Genomic DNA, 24,960 nt, shown 5'->3' on the forward strand with positions numbered 1-24,960 from the left:
ATCTAAACCATGCTTTTTTTCTGTTGTTTTTTCCCCTTTGGTTTGGGGGAAATTTAGTTTTTTTTATGTTTGTGGAATGGTTTTGCTTTCCATCCTCCTCCAAGAAAGACTTAATGGAAGGCAAGAAAAAAAAAGTCATGCTGGCCAAGAGTATTTTTTGTTTTGTCTATCATGTGTTGAGTTAATATTTTATTTAGAGAAGGGGCAGATACAACAAGCGTTTTCTTTTTTCTGCTCCTTTTCATTAGTTTGACATTTTTATTTTTGTATTTATATTACATATATATTTTACGATAACATGAATGAAACAAAGATAAACTTCAACTTCAATTTGTCTTATTTCGTTTGGCTCTTTTCTCTGAGCTCCCTACCCTTCCATGTGCTTGAGTGGTATGCCAAAGCCTGAGGTGAGGAGAGCACAACTCTCCTCTCCCTTACATGTGCATACATGAAAAGCCAAAGCAGGTTGAGCAGCAGCAAAGACCTCCTTTGGTACAGAACAAAACAAAGTGATCATCAATGACAATATATCAATGAGCAAGGACTGGCAAAGTGGTCAGCAGGTGAAGCAGGACAAATTTGCAGGTTAAAGCAGTTTAACTAATGCAAACATGCTATATGCCAATTGGATGTGTAGATGCAGTAACAATAACAATACAAACAGTCTGCACAACTGTGTACATAATAAAGCTTAATCCAAACTGCACATATTCAGTAACATCTCTGGTCTAAGGTCAGCCATGGGTGTACAAATTGCCACAACCACTGGTTGTTTATCCCCAACACTGTAACTGGATCATATTTGTTTTGGTTGTATAACAGAGGAGCTCTTCCTGTAGAGGAGTTGCAAGCATGGCAGCAGTGAATTGATTTAAAACAGAGTTTATTAAAAATAGACAAAACAAAGTGAAAATCGTTTTAAGCCAAGAACTAAAAATAAGTTCTCTGATGGGAAACCCTGTAGAAAATTTAAATTTAACAGACTGAAGGCAGGGGAAGGGGATCCTGTTCATGATAACATGCATAAAGAACACAGTGACTCTCATGACTCATAATGGAAGTAGGGAGCTGGAGGTTGATGGATGTTTGAAGCTAGATGTGACTGTGTTGTGTTGCATTAATCTTTATCAAACTGCAGAAAGAACAAAGAGCCAGCTGGAATTTAAAAGTTCCCCATTGTTACAGACGCTGTCATAGATCCATGCTCTGCAGAACTCTGAAGTTAGCTTTGTTGTTAATGATGTTGAGGAGCAGTTATGCCTTTGAGTTCCTGACTCTACTTCCTCTTGAGAGAGAAAGAAGGTTGAAAAGTTTCCTTGATTAAAAGTTTAGTGGAGTTTTTAGAGGGAGATAAAATTGATGAATTTTTTTTTCTCTCTGACTTCTGATCAAGCCGTAATGAACCTGGTGTATTGTTGATGTTCATATTTTTATATGAGTGTCAGACTCTCAGCTTGAACTGTTTTATCTTTACTGCATCACCCGTCTCTCTCTAAACTCCCTGCGGTGAAGGGCTGCTCGGAGTGGGTGGACACTCCAAAAGGCTTCTAACACAGTTCAAAGTGCCTTTTATGGAACAGAAGTGCTCCTAGTCAGGTGCCGTGGGGTTGCCTGCCCTCCTTCCACCTGAGACTGCCACTGAAGAGCTCGGGTCATTTGAGCAAAATAGATGAAAAGTATTTTTTTCACTGAAATGAAGCACAGGGGATGAGTCACATATCTGGAATGAAAGATGAAAAAGGTCTCGCAAAAGAGAAGCTTTCAAAAGTTTCTTGCCCTGATGAATTAGCATACGAGATACAGAGATAGCGTTTGTTGTGAAGTTGGCTGTGTTGCTTAAACTTTCCGACCTAGAACCTCTGGGACCAAGAAGCTCATTCTCTGGTCCTAGCCAATGGAGGAAGCAAACCCAAATACATGAAGGCAGATAATGGACATGTCTTTGCAGGCTTTGATATGACCTTGAAGGGCTGTCTGCGACTTTGTTGGGTCACAGACACGTCTTATTATTCACTGGGTCGTTGTATAAACTGGGTTGAGTCTGTTTTTGGTTGGTTCCCACATGGCAGAGAACACATTTTCTTTTCATAAGAAGAAACCAAACTCATCAAGTTTTAGTGAGGCCATCCTGAATAGCTTCTTGTTATCTGTCATGTTTCAACTGTGTCACCCTCGGAAACACACACTCGCAAACACATTGTGTATTTTTAGAGAATCCCATCGATCCACCAGCAGATTCTTATCAGCTACATCCTCCTCCTCTTTGACCAAGCAGACCTGATAACATCCAGATACACACCCTATCACACTTGGTCATCAGAGATACCTCTCAGGGCATTGCTATTCTAATGGAGACACGTGTAGTGCAGAGCTCTTACAGTCTTTCAATGGGGGTCTGTTCCCAGCAGGCGGGATTTTCTTTAAAACTGCTTTATAATGTCCAACAAACTTGAAACATTAGAGAGCTAAAAGCTTGGCTTTTACGATATTGTCGAGTTTTATTCCCTTTGATGATTACTTAGTATGTGAATGAAGTAGGAAGTGAGCAGCTGTTTATCACAGATTGGAACTATAGACTGTGTAATGTATGGAGCTGTCTCTATGACATCACTCATCTGTTTCTGATGCAAAGTTTTAAAGTCTATTGTTGGCGGAAGCCATATTGAGGGAAAATAACGAGTCATGAAAAATCTTGGTTACTTTGACTTAATATGGTTTTGTTGTTTCCGCAGCCAACCTCAAGTGGACACTTAATGAACTGCAACTTTAAAGCTTTTCTAAAAAGGTTTGCACTTTAAAACCAAAAGTTCCCAGTAAATGCAACATTTACACGTTTTTGCCTTTATGGCTGGACGTGGCATGTAGGTGATTTCAGATGGTATCATAATTTCAAGACACATCATAACTCATGTGGAGGAAGTGTAAAGTTGGCATCATTTTTTTACAACTGGCTTTTTGAGAGTTAAGATGGATGACACTGTCTGAAAACACCCAAACAATACATCAGAACCAGAGATTCTTTATTAATCCCCAGGGGGACATTTGGTGTTACCAGTTGCTCATCAAACACTACAGCTGTTGGAAATAAAAAATAGGAATAAAATAGAATAGGGTAATAAAAAAGACAATAAAAAGAAATAGACTAAACAATAAAATGAGAAGCAATGAATTAAAATGGGTAATAAGTAAAGAATAAGTAAGCAATTAATTAGCAATAAGTACCAAAAATTAGAGTATATAAAAGATAAAGCAGTATTTATATGAATGTGACAGGATAAGGTAAGATATTGCACTTGGATTGTGTTAAAACAGATATTGCATAGACATCCGGTCTGAAAAGGGATAAACGTGCATATGTGGCATACAGCCTTAAAGGTATGTTTATGTGTTAATGTTGCATCCCATCTAAATGGGTGATGGCAACCCCAGGCCATTGGACGGTTGTATAAATGTTGTGGTAGAAAGTGTATTTATATTGGGCATGTAAATTTGTATGATGCACTACTTCCGATCACAAATTGTGTGCCAACACTTGAACCAAGCTGGCTTCACTCACTGGGAGAAACAAACAAGGAACAGTGTGGCCACAGAGAAGTCTAAGAGATGGCTTTATTTTTCACTTCATTTTTCACAGCAGTAAACATGTTCTCATTCAGTTCATGCCTCCAATGGATAGTTTTAAACTTTCTTTAAGGTAGATTGTTTTGGAGATTTAAGTCCGATTTCGAGTATGGCTGCTACATCAAACTAAAGACAGAGTAAAGACATGGATGCATAAACACATTCTCTTCCAAAAATGGACACTTTAGCTCAGAAAAGCCTGATTTATCAGAGATTATATCAAGGATTCAAGGTTTTTTATTTGCCATTTTTAGATGGACCGACAGTCCAGACACATTGGAAATCTTGTGCGGAGCTCCCTCGGGGTCACAAACAAGGATATAATAGATGTAAAGATATGTATAAAAGATTTAAATAAGGAATAAAAAAGTCTAAAAATAGAGAAGATAAACACTTTAAATAAAGAATATGAAACCGTTTAAATAAAGAATATACAAAAAACCACTAGAGGGTATAGAGAGTATTGCACTTATTGGAGGGATATGTACTTCACAGTCAGATTGCTGCACACAGAAACAAGTCGACTCTTAGAAATTGAAGTCAACAAACCAGTAAATGATGCCATGGATGTTTTGTCCACTTCCTGCATATCAAGGTTTATTGGGTTAAACAGGGCCAATAAGTCTGATGCTGATGAGAACAGTGGAAGAGAAAAATCCAACTGAACTACCTCCAGCAATTTACTGTAATTCTCAAAGCAATCCATGTATAAATCATTATTATTCTGCTACAGGGAGGCAAACACGAGTTGTTTTACAGTCCAACTGATGTGTTGATGGATATCGGTCTTTGTCTGGCCTTTGTTTGACCTCTTGTTACTCTTTGAATGAAGAGAAGTACAGCTTTTAACACACAGGCGGCCACTTGGGAGACGGTCTTATTGCAGAGTTTGTGTTGGGAGAGTAGCAGAAATAGCTGGATGTCATGATGTAGAGGTTTATGAAGCACCATCTGATCTGACCTGTCTTGCAGTGTTTTCTGTGCAGCTGGAGGAGACAGAGAGTGAGAGATAAAGACAACAGAGGAGAAGAGATGTGTCTGAATGGGAGAAAATGTTTGAGATCTATACAGATACAGGCTTATGACCTGTCTCTGGCTTGATTGAATAGAGAGATCTATTGGGATTACAAGCAAAGACCTATTGCAGACAATTGTGATTCTGTGGTATGTGTGTGTGTGTGTGTGTGTGTGTGTGTGTGTGTGTGTGTGTGTGTGTGTGTGTGTGTGTGTGTGTGTGTGTGTGTGTGTGTGTGTGTGTGTGTGTGTGTGTGTAGATTTATTCTCAAAGGGTCTAACTATATTAGTGTCTAAAACTGAGACATTGCTCAACAGATGACTCTTCCTCTTCCTCTCCTGGGAGATGTGGTCATCATATTAGCTCAGTTTCTTTCTTTATATGTGTGTATGTGTGTGTGTGTGTGTGTGTGTGTGTGTGTGTGTGTGTGTGTGTGTGTGTGTGTGTAAGCACGCTGGTCGATGGGGTCTTGCCCCTCCTTTCTGAAACGGTTCATTGAACTGTAACACTAATCCTTTGGGATGTCCACACTGTGGCGACCCCCCCCACACACACACACGCACAAAGACACACACACACACATCCACAAACACACACAGCCTCTCTTCATCCATCATACGCACAGGTTGTCATCCTTGCTGAGGTGGTGACAACCAGTGAGCCAATCAGAGCGTTAGCCTCATCTGTGATGTCATGGTAAAGGGATGAATCTGTTGTGATTGGACGTTACTAGACATTAAAGGTTCATTAAAATTGGATGTTGAATTGATGATTGTTCAAGTTGTGTGTCAGAGGTGTTTCATTAATTTACCTCTGACAATTTTCTATTGGCTTAACTTTTGAACTCTGTGTCACAACTTGAGCCATAAATATTGGTTCCTGGACTCTGCAGTCTCTGTGTGGCTTATAAAATTCATTTTGGAGAGAATGTAAAAAAACAAAATCTGAGCTGATCTAAATGAAGGAATAAAAAAGGCTTTTAGCAAGCCAACATTTTTCTTTTTCTATCATCTCATCCATCAACAACTTACCAAGGTCTTTTTCATGTCGGGTGTTAATTTGGCCTGAAGCTTTCAGTCTTGAAACACTCAGTCGTAAGCGCACCAGTAGTGGGTTTCTTCACTGTGCACCCTTTCCAAAAGAACAAGCATGTGTTTAGCCCGATTTGGAATTCATTGTTTTCTAACAATCACAAACTTGGATTAAGAGTACTTCTGGGGTCTGTAATGTTCAAAAACTTAAACTCTGTTGCCACCAAACGGTCCAGGATGGATCACTACACTTTCAAGCTGGTAAAGCCTGATCCTGTTTGTGTTTTCACAACCAACCATGCCCTGCATGTAAGCCAGATGCTAATAGCCGCATCAGCTATGTAATAGCGTGACGGCATAGCAGTGCAACACAGTGTACCTCACTAATAAATCCACTGAAAAAGAAAAAAAAAATGTGACACAGTAAACAAGAAAAATCCAAATGAACAAAAGAACACAGTTTAATGATGCCATTTTCCAAACAAAAAGAAAGTTGTCTTCATAACATTGACTGGAAAGTTAAACATGCCAGGGTTATATGCTGGTCTTTATGGCTACTGTTACACAGGAAGTGACAATCTTATTGACCAATCAATGGACAGCAGTGTTTCTGGCTCCACCTTCTGGGGTTGGATCATTATGTCTGGAACCCCTACAGACAGGTACCAAAAAGTGGGACGGTACAGGTACTGGAGACAGTCAAAGCTAATGCTACAAAATGCGTGCCGTACCGAGACAAACCAAACTGATTTGCTTGGTGGAAACAGGGCTTAAGGTCATGAATGTGGAAAGGAAGTAGTCTTACATCATCCAGAGCTTATGTACACTGGTGCATTAAAAAAGCAATGTGATTAAATGTGCACCAATCTGTGAACAGGTCATGCAGTCATGCCATTCAAAAAGTACTCTTTTGCATCAAAACAATTAGATATATCCCATGTTGTATGTACTTCAGTATCGTAAAGATTCTTGATCATCACATGTTCGGTTGCTGTTTTTGGTTGCTCTCATACTTCTTGGCATAATGCTTCTTAAATAACGTATGTTCCATAAATATTCCTAAAACAGCTCATGTGCATTGAACCAACTCAGCCAAGATGCGTTTAGAGGAAGAAAAAGGTGTACAGCTTTCATAAAGAAACACCTATGCACATGCATTAGTAGTTAGATGTAGGAGTGATGAGCTGCAAACAGACACCCTGAGCAGTTGAGGGTTTGGTGCCTTGCTCAAGGTCACCTCAGCAGTGCCCAGCAGGAAACAAATTGGGACCCCTTTTACTTGACCAGTCCAGCTTCCATGCAACCTTCCATACTGAGTTTAAGCTGCTGAATATTGATGGAGCTAGTGCGTCTGAGCATCAGGCTAATAAGACTTCAGATAGACACTTCTGCTCCCACATGTTGAAAATCTAAGCGTCTCTTCTTTCAGTCCTGCCTCAGATGCATCTGTGCGGTTTGTTTAAAACATCATGCCCAAGCAGCCGACAGAGTGAGGGATGTGAGCAGGAGAGGAAAAGCAAATATGGAAATGCAGTGCTAGCCAGCAGGGATTCATAGCCTCAGGTTAAATAAACAGCAGAGCAGGTAGAGAGCAGGAGGAGGGAGGGAGGAGCAGATGAGAGGAGGTTAGATGTATAGAGCGAGCGGGAGAGTAAACTAACAGACTGAAACAGAGAGGTGTAGTCAGAATGATAAGAAAGAACTGCGTCATGGACGGATTTTATCTGTTTTTTAATAGGAAATGAACATGACGTCAAATCCATCTGGTCCATCTGAAACCTTATGTTTTTTATTATACAACAGATTGTGAAATAATGAAAAACTTTATCTTGAATTTCCTTTGGACTCTGTTTTTTATCCGGAGTGGAAATTACAAATCAATTTGCTGATCTGAACCATTTCTTCATATTATCCGTTTAGAGATTTGTCCCCGTGCAGTTTGTTGATTTTTATCGTTCTAATCCAAGTGACTGCATCATTGCCCTAATGTACTTCATTACACACATCATTACACACTTACAACCCCACTAAGACCCGTGACATTCAGGACTTCTTCTGACTTTCTTCATGTCAGTGCGTGCTCAGTGGTGCAAACTCTGCCCTTCAGTTCAGAAGGAAACTTACTGGTTAGACTTTTTAAGATTAAAAGCTCATGAGCAATTTACTTTGTTTTTAACTTTTTAGCAAAGTTAGGACAGAAAACTGAGGGATGGACTAAGAAAACCAAGATATATTCAAGGAATTTGATGCTGATCCAGGTAAAAAAAAAAATTAATAAAATTAAAAAAAAAAAAGAGGAGAGACCATAATGAATAAATCCAGAAGCATCAGGATAAACTGTTGCAAGGTCAACAAATCCTGTGCAGCAAGCATGTAGCTCCTCTATGCAACCTGAACACTGTGACCATCTCCCTCTATCTCCCCAACGTCCATCAGCTCCTCACCAACCATGAGAATTCAGACAGTCAATACAGCAACACAACAGCTCACATGTCAGCCCTGTCAAAAGCCATGTGACTCGCTAGCCCGACTCTTGGCTAAGTTTCTTTTTTATGCAGTAAAAATGGCCGCCACGGATAGACATGTTGGGAATATATCAAACATTTCCCTGAAGTGTAGCCCAGGGGTTCTGCATGGAGGCTTGCAGGTGCTGGGAGCAGCTGATAGAGATTTAACATTGCTAGTAAGAAGGACTAATCTTTTCCTGAAAGCTTACCTTTCCACCTTTGATCACAGTGTGTGTGTGTATTTTGCCCCAAGGCTACTGTAAAACACTCCACAGGCCTAAGACTGCACTAGCTTACTGTGCAGAGCCAGAGGGCAGGATTTAGCTTCTGATCAGAGTGTGTGGAGGAGCTGAGGAAGGATCGGCACGTGTTTGCTTTATGTGTGCATTTCTCCTCATTATCATTACTATTTTTTTCCCACATCATTAGTTTAATTTGTTTATGTATCTTTCCATCCATCCATCCATCTATGTGTGTAATTTATCATTGTTTGTCTCTGTGCTCTCATGGCCCTCATGGGAGATACTTTGGCGATGTAAGCAGTATGTTTGTATGACTCCCATGTTGCACCACTCCACCCCTGCCTTGCTCTGTTGAGACCTTTACCTCCTCCACACTTATCCCCCTCTTTAATAAACGAGTGTTTAACTCCCAGAACTCTGCCTCCTCACTCCTCACCGTCAAATTATCTCATATTCGTCCTCTGCATTATATTTTTAGTAAGTTCATACTGCAACAATCCACGTTTCCAAAGTGTCCCAAAGAGGCCAGTGAGAAAAAAAAAAAGCGATTTAAATTTTAAGTTTGTTTCAGTTTTTACTCCTTTTTGCATTAAGCAATTTGAACCCCTTCTTTTTCAGCAGCAGTCTTTTTGTCTAGAAAAAAAACGTAACCTGGTAGAACACCTGATGCTTTGGGCCAAGCAGAGGTACATTTCGACCCTATGTAACCTTTATGATCATTTTAACACAAATACTGAATGATTTTACATCCCTGGTGAAAAGTCTAAATCCAGATTTACTTGAGTTTAGTTTAGTTTAAATGGTTTACTTGATTTCTGTCAGGGATCTTTTATTTTGTATGGTTCTGATCGTTTTCTTGTTATAACTTTGTGTTGTTGCCGTACTTGGTCAGGTCTCCCCTTACTGATCTCAATGGACTTAATCTACATAAATTAAAGTTAATTCTAAAAAAAAAAATCACTCATAGCTACATTCTTTACAATGAAACACACTCCTTGTCCATATTTGAGAGCACAATCAAAGGAAAAAGGAACTTAGACTGTGAGTCACAAAGGATTTTTAGCAGTATTATGTGTGATCCAAATGAATGTAAACCTAACATATCAATATTCATATCTAATGTCCTGTTAGCTTCTTTGTTGGTGGGATTTTACCCTGATACGGCTCCAATACTCCAATATGAAAAGAAAATGATGTGGAGTAAATAATCACACACAGCAGCTGCCAGGCCAGTCACACTCAGGGTGAGCTTCACTGCAGTCAGGTATCTTTAATATTGGCTGTTGACTGTGAACATCATCATTTTTGAGCTGCGTGAGTTTATTCTGTGCTACATTGCTGTATGTTGGTTCCATTTTTGCAAGTTTTAAACTCAACAGAGATAATTCAGCTTGATCATATCAAACAGCTAATGCTACACAACAACAAAATCAAACAGAAGCTTAAAAGCTGATTTTGTGTATCCATGCTGACTGCTAATTGTTGTATGGTTAAAAAGTGGAATTTACTCTTTGAATAAACGTCCCCTAACTTCTTTGATTTTGACTCGAATGACTCCAACATTTTTCAAAACATGTGTCCACAGACAACAATAAAGTAACAGCTGTTTTAAACTCCCAGATAGTTCCAGATAGCTCACAGTTGCAATGCTAGCTAACCCACCATGTGCTCTAGCTGTTAGCTAATGACACTAATCACCTCTACACATTTAGCGTACAGTCCTGGCCAGACACGTTTTGTGTAACGCACATTTTCACCACAGAAACCTATTTCTCCACACTATGCTTCCTAGCATCAATTGAAATTGCTTTGAAAAGCCAGACTTACCTCATATAACTGCATGACAGGAGTAGGGATGGGTACCGAGTAAGGTACTTTTATGAGTACCGACCAAATTCTGTTAAAAGTACAGATTCATGCAAAATCAAAAGGTACCATGTTTGGGTACCTAAATGCATCCTTGTGACTGGGGGAGTAGAAGAGGAGGTGATTTTCCAAGCTGGGCATAAACACAGCATTGCAAGTTTATATACTGAAGAATAAATATGTTAAATTGAAAAAAATATATATTTTGTTATTAAAGAAACTGATGTGTTTTACCATATAAACACAAAAAAGTACCGAAAATTGGTACCGTTGAGTACAAGTACCGATTGCTAGGTATCGGGTATTGGTACCGTATCGTTTCGAATGTGAAAGGTATCCATCCCTAGACAGGAGTACATTTTTCAACTGACAAAGATAAATCATGAGTGAAATGTGCAGCAGATGTGGGCGGAGCTTAGATTGCCTCCCGTCAGAGGTACTGCACTCTGCTCAAATCAGCTCTGTCAATCAACCCCAACACTGAGCGCTGTTTAGATCAGAATGTGTTAAATTAACACTCACAGAGTTAAAAACAACTCTGAAATGCCTAACACCGTAAATTAACACTCCAGTTTTTGCTGTGTACTGGGCTAGGATTCAGGATTCTGCAACAAAAAAAAAAAAAAAAACAGCTTTCTGCAAGGTTTATACCTTCAACGGTTCATTGCTGTTTTCATTGAATGTACTCTTCGATTTTGAGGCAACACAGGACGGAGGTTGTAAAATGTGGTGCTGCAAAGTGTGTTGTAATTCTCAATGTGTTTGCTTGTTTGTTTGGTTGGTTGTGTTGAGGAATAATTTCTGATACTGAAAGAAAACTAGAAAGGTAATGCAAGGTGCCATGCAAATAAGGTGTGAACACCAAAGAGGAAAAAACATATTAGACTCCTGGACCACCTTTACTTATTTCCTCTCAGTGCTTTAATACATTTCCTAAATGTTGTGTATGAGTCTTTTTTTAAGAAGGGAACACTGTTAGTGTTTTGTTTGAAGCAGCCTAAATAAAAAGAGAGAACAGAGAAAGCAGCCCAGTACCTCCATAAGATAAAGGTTGAAAGAAAAAAAAAAGCAACAAAAAAGAGAAGAAAGAAAGGGAAGGTAAAAGAAAAGATCAAGTAAAAGAGGAGTGAGAGCAGGGGATTAGAGGAATTCCCCAGGTGAAAGTGATTGTTGAGTCTCATTGTGTAGAACTGCTCCGCTATCTGATGCAGACTCAGCTCTGACACCTGTCACCACTCCTAATGAAACATCTCCCACAATCCCCTGCTCCTGGATCCTTTGTTCACTCCCCCTCCTTTATGCCTGTGTGCGGCCGCATGTGTGCGTGAGTGTGTGTGTCTTTGTACTGTAAATGTAGGCTCCATGAGCAGTATGTCGTGTGTGTTGTCTATTTAATCACACTCCTCAGAGGAATGTGCTTTTTATTCTGACTCTGATGCATCAGTAATAAGAGAAAGACAGAGAGAAACAGAGAGATGTTGAGGCGATACGGAGCAGAATGTGCAGCAGAGAGGCACAGATGTGAAGTGGTCTCAGTGTGTGTGTGATTCTGCTTGTGTATGTGTGTGTGTGTGTGTGTGTGTGGCAGCCAGGCAGGATTTCCAGCCCACAATTGGAGCAGATGCTTGATCCCGGTCCTTCCAACATTAACAATGACTGCTACTTTAGTGAGGATACTCTTACATCCAGTCAGGACATTTAGCCACATTCACACATAAAAACACTCACTCCTTTTCCCTTTTCCTTTCTGGGCATCTTTAGTCCTGTTTTCCATTTTATTAGAGGCTAGAAGCAGTTCATTAGTGGTCTGTCGCCATCTGTGAATACTCTAAACTTTGACTGTCAGCCTCACTAATTGACAATCTGCTTCACTGCGCTCACTGGCATTGATTTGATCTCTCCTCTGTCCCTTTTTTTCCTCATTCCTTTCCTCCACCTCTCATTCCTTCTCCTTTACTACCACTTGGACACATAAATATCCTGTTAAAAAAATCTCTGAAATATGAGCTGCCAGCTGGGAGAAACCTGTTCATCGCAGCCTCACACTGATGGTTACATGAAGCAGCTTCACATTAAATCCAACTGTGGTCCAGAGAGTAGCCAAAACTGTTGGCCGACATGTCAGTGAAGTTATTCTTAGTCAGTTTAACAGTTAAAAATACACTAATTAAGAGTCTTATTATTTATTTTTTTTAAGTCTACTACTGTTTGTATTTAATGGAGGATGTTGTCTTCTTGTGTAGCTGAGGGGCTTGGGGGCCATGTTGCACAGCTCATGTTTGGAAGCTAAACACAGCCAAGGTCCATCCAGGTCTTTGGCCCATTCACTGCAAGTTGTCACTTGGCAGGTCTCTCCAGTTTTTTCTTCTCTATCTACTTACATGTCTGTAGAATAAAGGCACAAAAGCCAAAAGAAAATCAAACTTTGGTCATAAAATTAGCTTTAGATTTACACTGCAAAAACTGAATACTGTTTTGATGCAGGAATTTTAACAAGTGCATTTTTTACTCATTGATATATATATATATATATATATATATATATATATATATATATATATATATATATATATATATATATATATATATATATATATATATATATATATATATATATATATATATATATTTATATATTGGCTCATTATATGCAGTCAAGTTTATATTTATTTATTTATTTGTTTTTAATATATTGATATTAGACAGTTTTCTGGACTTGCCAGGTTAATTTGGGCTCATATTAAGTCTTACAAGACTTTTCTTTCTTTCATTTTTTGTTACATAAGACGTTCAGTTTTTGTGGTGAACTGTGTTTTGTCACCTCCTTGATTCATTTTAGATTATGTGTTAGTTTGTTTCACCTACCTCACCTCTCCACTGAGAGACTAACTTTTAAATCCCAGATACTAAGAAGTATCCTCTTCAAGCTTTATTGAGAATACGAGCTCCTGCCCTCTGGGGAGAGAATTAGAAGCTAAATGTCATTTTTAACTGGTTGGACTTATTTTTTTTCACTTTCTCGACTCTGAAATGTTTTCATTTCATGATTACTTGGTAAAGCATTAGTTCTACATCCAATTACTTGTTGCTTTAAGGTTTAAAGACAGGTTAAAGACTGCCTTTTGCCACTTGAATTATTCATGTGATTTACAGTGTTTTGTTCCTCAGTGTGTGGCTCCATATAATCTGTTGTAGTACCTGAACCCCAGACAGATTTTCAGACAGGAACAATAAGTTCGAGGCTAAGAACAAACAAAGTAAAGCTTGGTGATTTTTGCCATGTCATCCAGGCCTTGTATGCACATCTAAATATTAGTGCTAAAAACAGTGAATGGTGAAAAAAAAGAATTGATTGGCGGTATGCATTAATCCCCCAACAGTGCATCAGATTTAACAGCAATAGATCCCACCACTACAGGCACTAACTACAGGATTACTGCGTAAGTTCGGCTTGTTTAAAGATAGTGGATGTCGATATAATGTGTTACCGTTCAAGACCAAATGTACGAAGAGAACAGATACTGAGGGATTGAATAAATCCTTTGGAAAAGCATGACAATATTGAGATATACGGAAAATTTAGATTTAGGAGACACAACAGTTCAAAAATTAGTCAGGTAGGGGCTTTTCCAGTAGGTTCCCTGGATATATGACATTCTGCACCTGCCTCGCTTTCATGGTGCAATTAGTCAATTGGCCAATTTTTGGCCCTTGTGCATACATTCTATAACATTACGTTATGACTATTGGTCTTGTTTGTGTCAAGACTGGATGAACATACAAACCCTGATCATAAAAAAAAGAAAAAAAAAACAAAACTCTTTATTTTATTTCATTTTTTTTTTACTTTTATTTTTAATTTTAAGGGCAAAATGTCCATGTTTGCATGTTTTACAGGTTCCTTTGTCTTCTGCTTACTATCCTCACAGTTTATGTATTTCGATATTAATTAATGAAAGGCAGCATCAATAAAAAAAAGCCCCTATTATCTGTAAACAATGACGTTTGTCTCTTTCCCGCCCTGAACGGTCTATACAGCCTCAGAGCTATCAGCAGGACAGAGAGTGCTGTAATGCTGTGAGGGGAGTGGAGACGTCTCTTGGTGCCATTATGTCCAAACCCCTCTCTCCCCTCCTTATCCCACCGTTCCCAGGCCAATCTGAAAGTCATTACCGATGCTCCATTAGACAGCACCTCCGCAAAGAACCAGCTCATATTGGGATTACTCTGCGGAGTACGGGGCTGCTGCCGTGGTTTAACTTTAGGCACTTTTTCCTGATGCAGTTACTGATCACTGATACATGCAGATAAACATGTTTGCTGTTCTAATAGAAAAATTATGCTTTACTTAATGGTGCTCAAAGAGGAAAACAACCTAATTTATAAAATCTAGTTTTGTATCTGTACTGCCTTGATGATTGTTTTACCTTTTTTAAGAACACTGAGCAAACATTTGTGCTTAAAAATGTGGTGTTTATGATAATGCAGAAGCTCACTTTGCCCATTACAATGAGTCTGAACAAGCTACAGTCTTTATCCAGCCAACTTTTAACACATAATGATCTCTAAGTCTCAAAGGAGTGATTAAAAAGACAAATCACACCACTGTTCCTGAGGAACTTCTCAGTCCTTAGTCTCTCAAAACGACTTTTTGTACTTTTCATAGAGGACAACCCAAAGTTAACTTGCATTTTTACAATGTTTTTGTCAGAAAAAAGTGCATTCAAATGTCATTTCTCTTCAAAATACTGAAGGATAGGGTTATTTGCGCCAAACATTGTTATAAGTTTGAAGGTATTTTATGCTAATATGAGCACAGTGATGAAAATGAAGCCTTACCAACACGTATAGTTGTCCCACTTCATGTTTTCCCAGCCGTCAGAGCATCAGTCTTTTAGTTGTTACACATTTATAATCAAAGCATGTTAAATACTTTAAAGAGTGTAATGAACTGATTTTAGTGCTTGGACAAGAAATATCACATGTACCGCTTCTAACGCTCTGTGTCCAACAGAGACACACAAAACAGTCATAATGAGCTTTACATGGCACAAGGGCAGTCACCTGCAAACAATAGCGCTAACTGCTGGGGCAGTAATGGTTTGAATGAGTCTGAACAACCAGCAGGAAGCGTTATTCTTCTATGACTTTATTTTTATTTTTTCCATAAAGTCAAAACATGATCAGGTAACTGCAACCTTTCAGTCGGTGGATGTTTGGGTTGAATTAGTTAAGCTTTGCACTTTTCTGATGGTGGGTTATTGTCACTGTGTTGTGCTTAAAAGTAGGTGATGTATTCATTTAATACAGCAAACACAATACACAAGCCAACTTTGATATTTGAACCTGTGCTTATCTGTTACTAACCTGAAGGTGGCAGGTGCAGCACACTGCAAAAAACTGAAATCATATTAAGATTTTTTAATCTCATTTCATGTAAGACATGTCTTATTACAGTTATGAGCAACAGTCAACATATCAGTCCAGAGAAATGTCTTGTTTCAAGTTGTTTAAAGACAAAAATGAGGTCTGAATTGCTTGTAATGAGTAAAAAAAATCTGTCAATGGAGTAAGAAAAAAAATCTCAAAATTTTGCTTAAAACTAGCATAATGTCTTTGTATGAATAACTTTTCTTTTGTTCCATTGGCATTTTTTTTAGCTTGTTATAAGCAATTCAGACCTCATTTTTGTCTTTAAATAACTTGCAATAAGACTTTTTTTCTGGACTGGTCAGGTTAATGTGGCTCATATTAAGTCTAAAAATGCTTTATCTACTAAAAATAAGACAAAAACACTTGGTAAGATTTCAGTTTTTTGCAGTGCACAGTCTGTGATGTGTCATACTTTTCTTTGACAACAGAAATCTGAGAGACCTGCTGTCCATATCTCAGCTTGTTTGCACAGTCTCATGCATATTAACCCATGAGGCTCAGCTTTGGACACAATGAGCAGGTTTAACCTCAAAGAGACGAGGTGCAATTATTGGAGCATGTTTCATTTTCTTTATATCACTGCAGTAATTTTTAATATCCATCCATGAGACATAAAAGAGCCCATGAAACTTGATTGTCTGAGTCTATTCTTATTATTTTGGCTGAATATTTTGTGGCAGCCCTGCTGTAGCATCGACGGCACAAATGGTCTTGTTGAAAATAATGTAGCATGGATTGCAGCTGACAGCTGGGCATTGTCTCTGACTTGCTAACAGCTGAAATGCTCCGCCAGTTAATATGGTGCAAAGCCATTGTACTCAGCCAAGTTTTTTATTGATTGAGGAGCAGGGAGAATTTGCTGAATTGAAGCATTGACCCCTCAGTCATCTCCCCCGCTCTAATCCGTTACACTGAAGCTCTTTAACAGAACAACACTGAAGCATTAACACTGTCCGTGTTCCTCAGAGACGCTGCCTCAGGCTCTCAATTTTGTCCATGCTGAAAGAATTAGAATATCCTTTGGTGCATTCATTTGGGCGAAAACATCCTTAATATCCATAACAGCCTCATTAATACTGTGAAGGGTTTGATTCCAAAATGGCTTGTGCTCATTTTGACAACTAACTGCCACATTTAATATTCAGCGGTTCGTAAATAGGACAAGAGTTGATCCTCGAGAGTGGTGATCATTTGGAAGTGGAGGTTTTGGGCTGCCCGATCCTTCAGACAAACTCTTGATTAAAAACAAAGGAGACAGAAATGCATCTTGAGTTATGTGGATGTTTGGATTGAGGCTTTGGGGAGCAGAGAAAAAGAACTCACAAGTACAAGTTGTACACTCAGATAAATGGCATTGCTTTAGACATCATTTACCATCAGTCGGTCCACGCAGTCTGTCTTCCAAGACATGCTTCTTTTTGATATATATCAGTCTGTTTTGCCATCTCGTTCTTGTGTTTACACTTTGTTTCTGTGTCTCCAGGAATGTCCTCAGATCCTGCCCTCCACCCAGATCTACATCCCTGCCGGAGTCATGAGACCGATCACCCTGCTGGCCCAGAACCTGCCCCAGCCACAGTCCGGTCAGAGGAACTATGAGTGTATCTTTCACATCCAGGGAAACACACACAGCGTCCCAGCTCTGAGGTTCAACAGCACCAGCATCCAGTGTCAGAAGACCACGGTAAGGACTAGCTACAGCGTTCATGTAAAAACAGGATGCCTGAAGTTTTAAAGGAACTCACCTTGTAAATACATCTGTAAATACAGCGGCCATTTTTCAGTGGCGTCATGTCTGTCAGGGAGAAGCACAAGTTTTGATTACTTTAATATTAGTTGCAGGCTGAAAGCTGTTTGATGCTGGATAATGTGTTTTAAAACACAATTAGTCAACCTGAAATATAGCCTGGTTCCCCCTACATTAACATTATGCATTTTTCTTCTAAATCTTCAGCTGTCTTTGTCATCCCTGAAGTTGCAGAAAGTACAAGTACAGAGAAATCAATTCGCCAACATCCACCAGTCAAAATTAAACATTATCTGACTGCTGTTACTTTGCCCACAGCACTTCTTCTGTGGTGTTTGCTCATAGTCTTCTTCACTCAGTCAGACAAGGAAAAAACTAACTGTCCATAAAATTACCAAACTATTTCTCATGCAGTCAACTTACAGGATTGAACACCTTCAAGATGAGGTCACTGTGGTGACTTTAGAATAGAATATTATCCCGGAGTACGGTCAGTTACATCAGCCTACATATGCCTGCTTCAACATCTGGCCAGGGACTACAGATAGAAACTAGCCCCGTGGCTAACTCTGGCATATTTACAGAAATGTCAAATAATATGCATTGCGCCTGTAAATTAGATAAAATCAATTGAAGAAAAAGGCTTGTAGAGTTAAGATTTTGATTTTTTTTTCTCTTTAACCCAAATCCACAATAACCTTTGAGGCTCTTTCAAACTGAGTCCATTAGTTTCAGATGCCTATTTTGGATCTGTAATCTGAAAGAAAAAAAAAGACATGCAAAGAGATCTTTAACACTGAATCCAACGCAATCCAATGCAAAAATACGGTCTAGGATAAAAAAAAAAAAATGGAACCATCAAAAAATAAAACAAAAGATACTGTAGTTCTTTCACTTAAGAAAATTAATAGAAAACACTGGGTCCATCCACACCTGAAAATAAGACAAGAGCAAGGACAGTTTCACTTGCTGGTAAAGGCCCTGATCAGCAGGTGGCAGTATGTTTGAGGTAGGCACACAAACACAGAAACACACACAAACATAAGTCTCCATTCATCATCTAAGCATAGCCCAAAAAATGTTTCAAAAAAATGTGATGTTGGAAGTAGCCCACAGCATGGCTGAAAGTCAAACAAACCCAGGAAACAAGCTAGGTGAATGACAAAAAAAAAAAAAGAAGAAAAAAAAATGTTCTGCAAAGAGTAAAGAGGGACATACGTTTTGTCATGAGCGTGTAGACATGAATAACACAACAAGGGTTCAAATTTCTTTTTTTTTACGTGCATCAATTTCACACAAAAACTGACTCAGTGTGCAAAAGCTTTTAGAGTAGTTAAATTTAGAGCAGAGATTCCAGTCAAGGATTAAAGTTATCTCTAAAGCCATTTTGGCCGCATTTCCACCAAGCAGTTCGGTTCAGTACGGTTTGACACAGTTTGGTAAAGTTAAGCCTGATCCCGTTTGCGTTTCCACAGGAAACTGTGCCCTCTCGTGGTAGGCTGCGTGTTAGCAGGATACCGAAAGTCGCAGCTGTTAAACAATAGCTTGACGCTGTAGCAGCGCGACACAGTGTACCCCGCTAAATCTAATGAAGAAGAAAAACGTGACACAGTAAACAAAGAGCACAGATGGAAGACATGCAGCATTTCATCCACTCTGTGATTGGCGTGTAGCTCTTTGATACAAAGTGCAATCAAGTTTTGTTTCAGAGAGGAGAAATGCAGCCGCTGTCACCGGGTAAGTGACGATTCTTTTGGCCAATTAACAGGCTGCAGTGTTGTAGCCCCGCCTTCCCAGAGTGGATCGGTTCAGTCTGGCACCCCTACAAAAGGGTCCCAAAAAGTGAGATGGCTTGTTTCAGTTATTTGGGGATCTGTCCCGGGATAAGTCAGTGGAAACGCCACAAAATGTGTGCCGTACCAAGACGAACCGAACCGGTCTGCTTGGTGGAAACGCGGCTTTTGATACTGATCTAAATTGATCATTGTCAATGTCCTTATTTACTTTTAAAACGCTGCAGCCCAGCATACAGATTCACTCATCTCACCTGTTCAGATGTGTGGAGCATATGTACAACCCATTTTTCCTTTTTTTTTTTTTTACTCAAATATTGATATGTTATGCTAAATAAGTAGTAATTGTACACAGGTCAGGATGAAGTTACATTGCTATCAATATTTTGTATCTTCTTTATTTTACTAAAAACAACTCAAACACATTTAAGTTTACATCATCAAATCAAATCAACTTTATTTATACAGTATTTTTTCATACATATTAAAATGCAACTCAAAGTGCTTCACAAGATAAATCAATAAAACACCAAAACAGAAATGATAAAAAATGAAAGCCTGTTCCTCCCACCCCCACATATAGACACCCCCCCCCACCCCCCCCCCCACCCCACCCCACCCCACACACACACACACACACACACACACACACACACACACACACACACACACACACACACACACACGCCCACATATGCATTCACAAACACAGTAAATAGACTGGTAACATGGCATGGCACTGAGGGTCCAGGTGAGGAGAAGCCACCCATGGGTGGCCATCCACAGGTAGTGCAGACCCCCTAGTCCCCCAAGTCTGAGGGATCTCCAGGACGACATCCCCCTGGGTAGACCAGACACAACCCCCAGTGTGAAGGGCCATCATGAGGAAACACTGGGGCTAAAAACTCAAAGATTAAAACAGGCAATAGTAATAAAAAAAAAAAATGTCTGGAATATGAGGGTTTGGATAATGTAAAAGTAATAAAATGCACAAGACTTAAAATAACATAAATAGAAAATAAAAATAAACACAATTAAATAAAGATAATTAAAGGCATAAGAATAGTAAAACAAGAGAAATAAGATAGTAAAAGAAATCAGTTAAAAGCCAAATTAAAAAGGTGAGTCTTAAGCTGCCTTTTAAAAATATCAACAGTCTCTGCGTTTAAGAAACTGGTTGTCACATTCACCAGTGTTTCCTTCAGGACTGTGCAGATGTCAATCATAGAATAATTGGAAATGCCTCCATGGTCTTGAGAAATGGCCCACATAATAAGTCAAGCTGCTTTATAACCCACGATTTCCTAATAGCTGCGAATGTTAATTTTCATTAAGATTACTGCAGCGGCTCAGTGAGACTCACATCTTGGTTATCACAGAGCTTTTTTACTGCCTCAAGATAAATTTCTTCAAGGCTTGAATGTGCTGAGGAGGAGGCTGCTTGTTATTAACTGACCACCATCTCAGCTGATCCTAATCTAACAGCTCTGACCAACCCTGGCTGTTTAATCTGCCAGCATGAGCTCCACAGCCATACTGGTTTAATCATGGGCTCCAGTGTGAGGCAGAAATACCGGCGGTGATAGATTAGTGTGGCAGGATCTTGAAGCTGAGGTGTATGGCCACGGGGACTCAAAGCCACTCTCTCCTCATTCCACTCCTCACTCCTGCCTTTTAGCCCTCAGTCAAACTGTCACCGCTAATGGGGAGCGACCATTTCAGCAATGTTAATTTCCTCGGCTCCAATCAGGGCATGAGGCAGAGGGGAGGCGTTTAAACGGCACCAATTATGACTTACTTAACGAGACATATGATTAACATGGGAGCTGCACACATCAGCACTCGCTGATAGGTCCGGTTGTGACTTGGTGATGTCAAATGGTAAAAGGTAGTCAAAGTCTCTGTGTGTGTGCGTGTGTGTTTGAATGTGTGCATGTGTGGCTTTGGCAGGTTAGACAGACACCTTTTCCTCGGCCTGTCACACACTCGTCAGGGGCTCCAGGTCATTTAGCCAGCTGCCGTTTTACCGCTGGGCCCGGGAACACACCACTGATTTGCGGCCGCTTGCTGTTTTTGAGCTCTGTTCAGTCACCCCCTCATTCTCCCAACAAAGGGAAAGAATGAGCTTCAGCTTTGTGATCCAGGAAGTCATTTTGCCTCTGATGCTGGATGGTGACACAAAAAAAATAGTTCAGGGGCACATTATTGAAGTCGGTTTCTAGATCGTAATGATGGCTCCCGTGGTTCTTTTGTGTTTCAGACAGGTAATTTGTGCATATTTAGTCACTTCTGTCTCTGTAATTGCTTCGTGCGAGTGCATTTTCTTTTAAATTTGACTTTTTTTTTTTTGGTTTTCATTCCGGGCCTTTGTCAGATTTGTCCTTGGAGACCCGAGAACTTGAAAGGCTGTTGGAAAGAGAGTGAGCTGACAAAACAGTAATTGCTGAACATCAAGTTGAATTTGTGAATAATTTGGTCAAAGTCAAATGCTTAAGTCTTCAGTTGGAGAAGTTAGAGTCTGACTGACACACCAATAGGCCAGATTTATCAACCAATGTGAGTTTATCACAGCTGTTACCATGCATGATGGATTTGGTCTAACATGGGAATGAATAACCAGATCTTCACTGAACAGCCTTTATTTTGTTTGTCTCCTTTTCCATGACAAAAATCGTGTCTGATATTTTGAGTTGTGCAGATCTGTTCTCTGTATTACAGCTTGGTGTGAACAAAATATAGGACAAACCATGCCCTGTATCGACTCAGTGAAGGACAGTGCATTTAATCTCAGTATTGAATGATCCTATGCAGACGAGAGAAGTGGGCGAGACGGCGCCTGGATGTGGATAAGAGATGTGACAGACAAGCGGTTCATCATAGTAAACATAATGCAGCAAAGTGAGGATACAGACATTCATTAGAGGAGATGATTGTATGTAACACTGATCTGTTCATCTGATTCCTCACTGTTAACACACACTCCAGTTAGCAGCAGAGCTCACACACTCACTCATTGAACAGGGAGCTATAGAAAGCATTATGCTTCATGCAAAGTTTCCAACACTAATGTCCATATTTACTCACTTAAATCCCACTAATCCATTTGAGTAACCCCCTTTTTCTCCTGATCTGCCTGTATCATAGTTTGGTAAAGCATTTCCTGTTGAATAATCCAAGTTAATGTTGTCCATTTGTGACATGTTTTACCACATGCTCTCACGTGAAACATTTTTTGTTTGGCCTCTTTGCTCATTTCTACTTTAATAAATAGAAAATCTGAATTAAGGAGCATTTAATGTAGAAGAATTTAGGCCTCAGACCAATGTACTGGACATATCAGGGATTCTAAGATGGAGAGGAGGGCTCAGATTTATTTCTTGACGGAGACTATTTTATTGTTTTGTTGTTTGTTTTTATTTAAGGGCTCATTCATTTATCAAGTTTTAGCATGCTGGCACATCTTCACCTCTGAGCACATTTTGTGACATCTAATCCAGGAACATCATATCTTATCCCCATAAGTTCTGAGTTTTGCTGTCAAAGGTTTTGCAGCAAAAGCAGTCCATAGCAATGATACAAGTTTGAAATGTCAAATAAACATCAGGGAGAAGACAGAAACCCCCTACAAAGCTTAACATGAGTCCTCCAGGAAAAGGATTAACATACTTCTGTTACTTGAAATATTGGTAGCATTAGCTTTAGCAAGCTTTAGCAACAGTGTCCGTTGGTGTCTATTCCCAAACTGCAAGGGGCGGTGTATCACAAACGTACGTCTACCAGAGTACTGAACCAGAGTTGAAGAAGTTTGCCTTTGTTTACAACATAACATGTCTGTCCCGGAGATTTTTCCAGGTTGTTTTCTCTACTCTGCCAAGAGTGGCTGCAATTTCACACCATGAATTATTTACCACTCAGTTATCACGGTGATCTCTGTGTGAAGAGTCATACAGATGACTGTGCTTCCACACTTTGACCATGAGGAGATCCCATTCCGTCATGTTAGAAATTTTCAAGTGTGCACAGTGCGCTTAAAAGAGACTGCAAGAGGAAGGTGTGAAAATGACATCATTCGTCCACACGAAGCCGCGCGGACCCCTTGGACACATAAATCGGACCTTAAGACTCTTATGTTGTTCAACCCAGAACTCAGCTGTTGTCCAAGATTGTGGTTTCACTCAGGTAAGACCACACAATAATTTGAGCTTATTTGACATCTGCAGGGATCCCTTTGCATTACAGCCAATGAGAGATGTGCTGCACTTTTGTGCAAGACAAAGAGCGCTGTAGTCTTAATGGTAGATTAAATCTTCACACATGCCAAAAAAGACCAATCAGGATCTGATCTCACACAAACAGTTTAAGTTTAGAGCATCAATAGTTAAAATGCAAACAGCAGTTCTCCTTCAAATAAATAAACACTGGGAACCTCAGCAGAAACCACAGCTTGGCAGACAGAGGACCCCACTCTGATTGGTTTACAGCATGTACTGATCTTCATAATTCTTTAACTAAGTTATTCAAAAAAGAAGCCTTCAGATTCCTTCCAACAAAATATATTTCATAACCAACATACACATGATTCATGGAATTGACATTTTAATCCAGAAACTCACTTTACTGGCAGCCATATGGGTAAAATCTGAAACATAGCCAGAAAAGCTGTCTTTTAATCAAATAGCTTTAAAAACTTGAAGCCAGTGAGTTTTCTGACTTTCCTGACAAATGTCTGACATCATAACACCAATACGCCTGAAACCAGATACATCAATAATTTGGTATTTCTCCAATGTAGCGGTTTTAAGTTGGTTCCTTTTTTTACTGACAAATCCATTTGTGTGAAAGCCTCCCACGCCACCAAACAGCAGCACATACTTCAGGAGAGTGGCGGTGTGCAGTTTGCACCCCTGGTGTTTGATACACTCACACACATTCATTACTTCATCAGTACTACTGCTGAGAGCTGCAGAGGCTGAAGGACGGCACCTTCCTCTGCAGATCTTGAAATCACCGGCACGCTGAGTGCATGGGAAAAAAAAACATTCATTTCTTTTCTGGGTTTGTAAAATTATTTCTGCAGGAGCCAGAAGAAAAACAGTAAATACAACTGAAAACACAACTTTGCAGCTGCTCATGAAGCCAGACATGGGAAACTTTTACCTGTGTGTGTGTGTGTGTGTGTGTGTGTGTGTGTGTGTGTGTGTGTGTGTGTGTGTGTGTGTGTGTGTGTGTGTGTGTGTGTGTGTGTGTGTGTGTGTGTGTGTGTGTGTGTGTGTGTGTGTGCATCTGTGCGAGCAGACCCATGTGGTGTTGCGAGTGAGTCAGCCTCCTTCTTCCCGACCCCCACCTCCCTGCTCGTCAGGTGGGACTGTGATAGGATCCAATTAAGGAAGCTGTAGATAAAATGATGATGAATTGCAGCGGTGTTGTAGACTGACTCAAACACAAACACAGACACACACCCACACACACACGCACACACACAAAAGCCTGGGAAAGCAGAGAAAAACAAGAAGCAACGAGACAAAGAGAGAGCCAAAGAGGAGGTGAGGGAATTAAGGGAAGACAATGACGATGCAACAGAGAGTGTGATAGAGGAGGAAGAAAGGGGATGGAGGAGAATGACGAGAATAAAGAAAGATAGAGGAGGAGAAAGGATGAGACTTAGCCCAGCAAGCAGACTAAAGGGGAAACAAACAAATGAGGGA

General features: G+C 39.7%; 1 protein-coding gene across 1 annotated transcript in view; it reads left to right on the forward strand.

The window, feature by feature from the left end:
• LOC141799091 (plexin-A1-like) overlaps positions 1–24,960 on the forward strand; it is a 453,927-nt gene that overhangs the window by 302,718 nt on the left and 126,249 nt on the right. The window contains exon 13 of the mRNA XM_074681180.1: positions 17,199–17,399. Within this exon, the coding sequence (XP_074537281.1) occupies positions 17,199–17,399 (201 nt within the window). The remainder of the gene's footprint in view (positions 1–17,198; positions 17,400–24,960) is intronic.

This window comes from Halichoeres trimaculatus, unplaced genomic scaffold (assembly GCF_033239565.1).
Source record: "Halichoeres trimaculatus isolate MK-OKI-2021-1 unplaced genomic scaffold, fHalTri1.1 fHalTri1_scaffold_11, whole genome shotgun sequence".
NCBI lineage: Eukaryota > Metazoa > Chordata > Actinopteri > Labriformes > Labridae > Halichoeres > Halichoeres trimaculatus.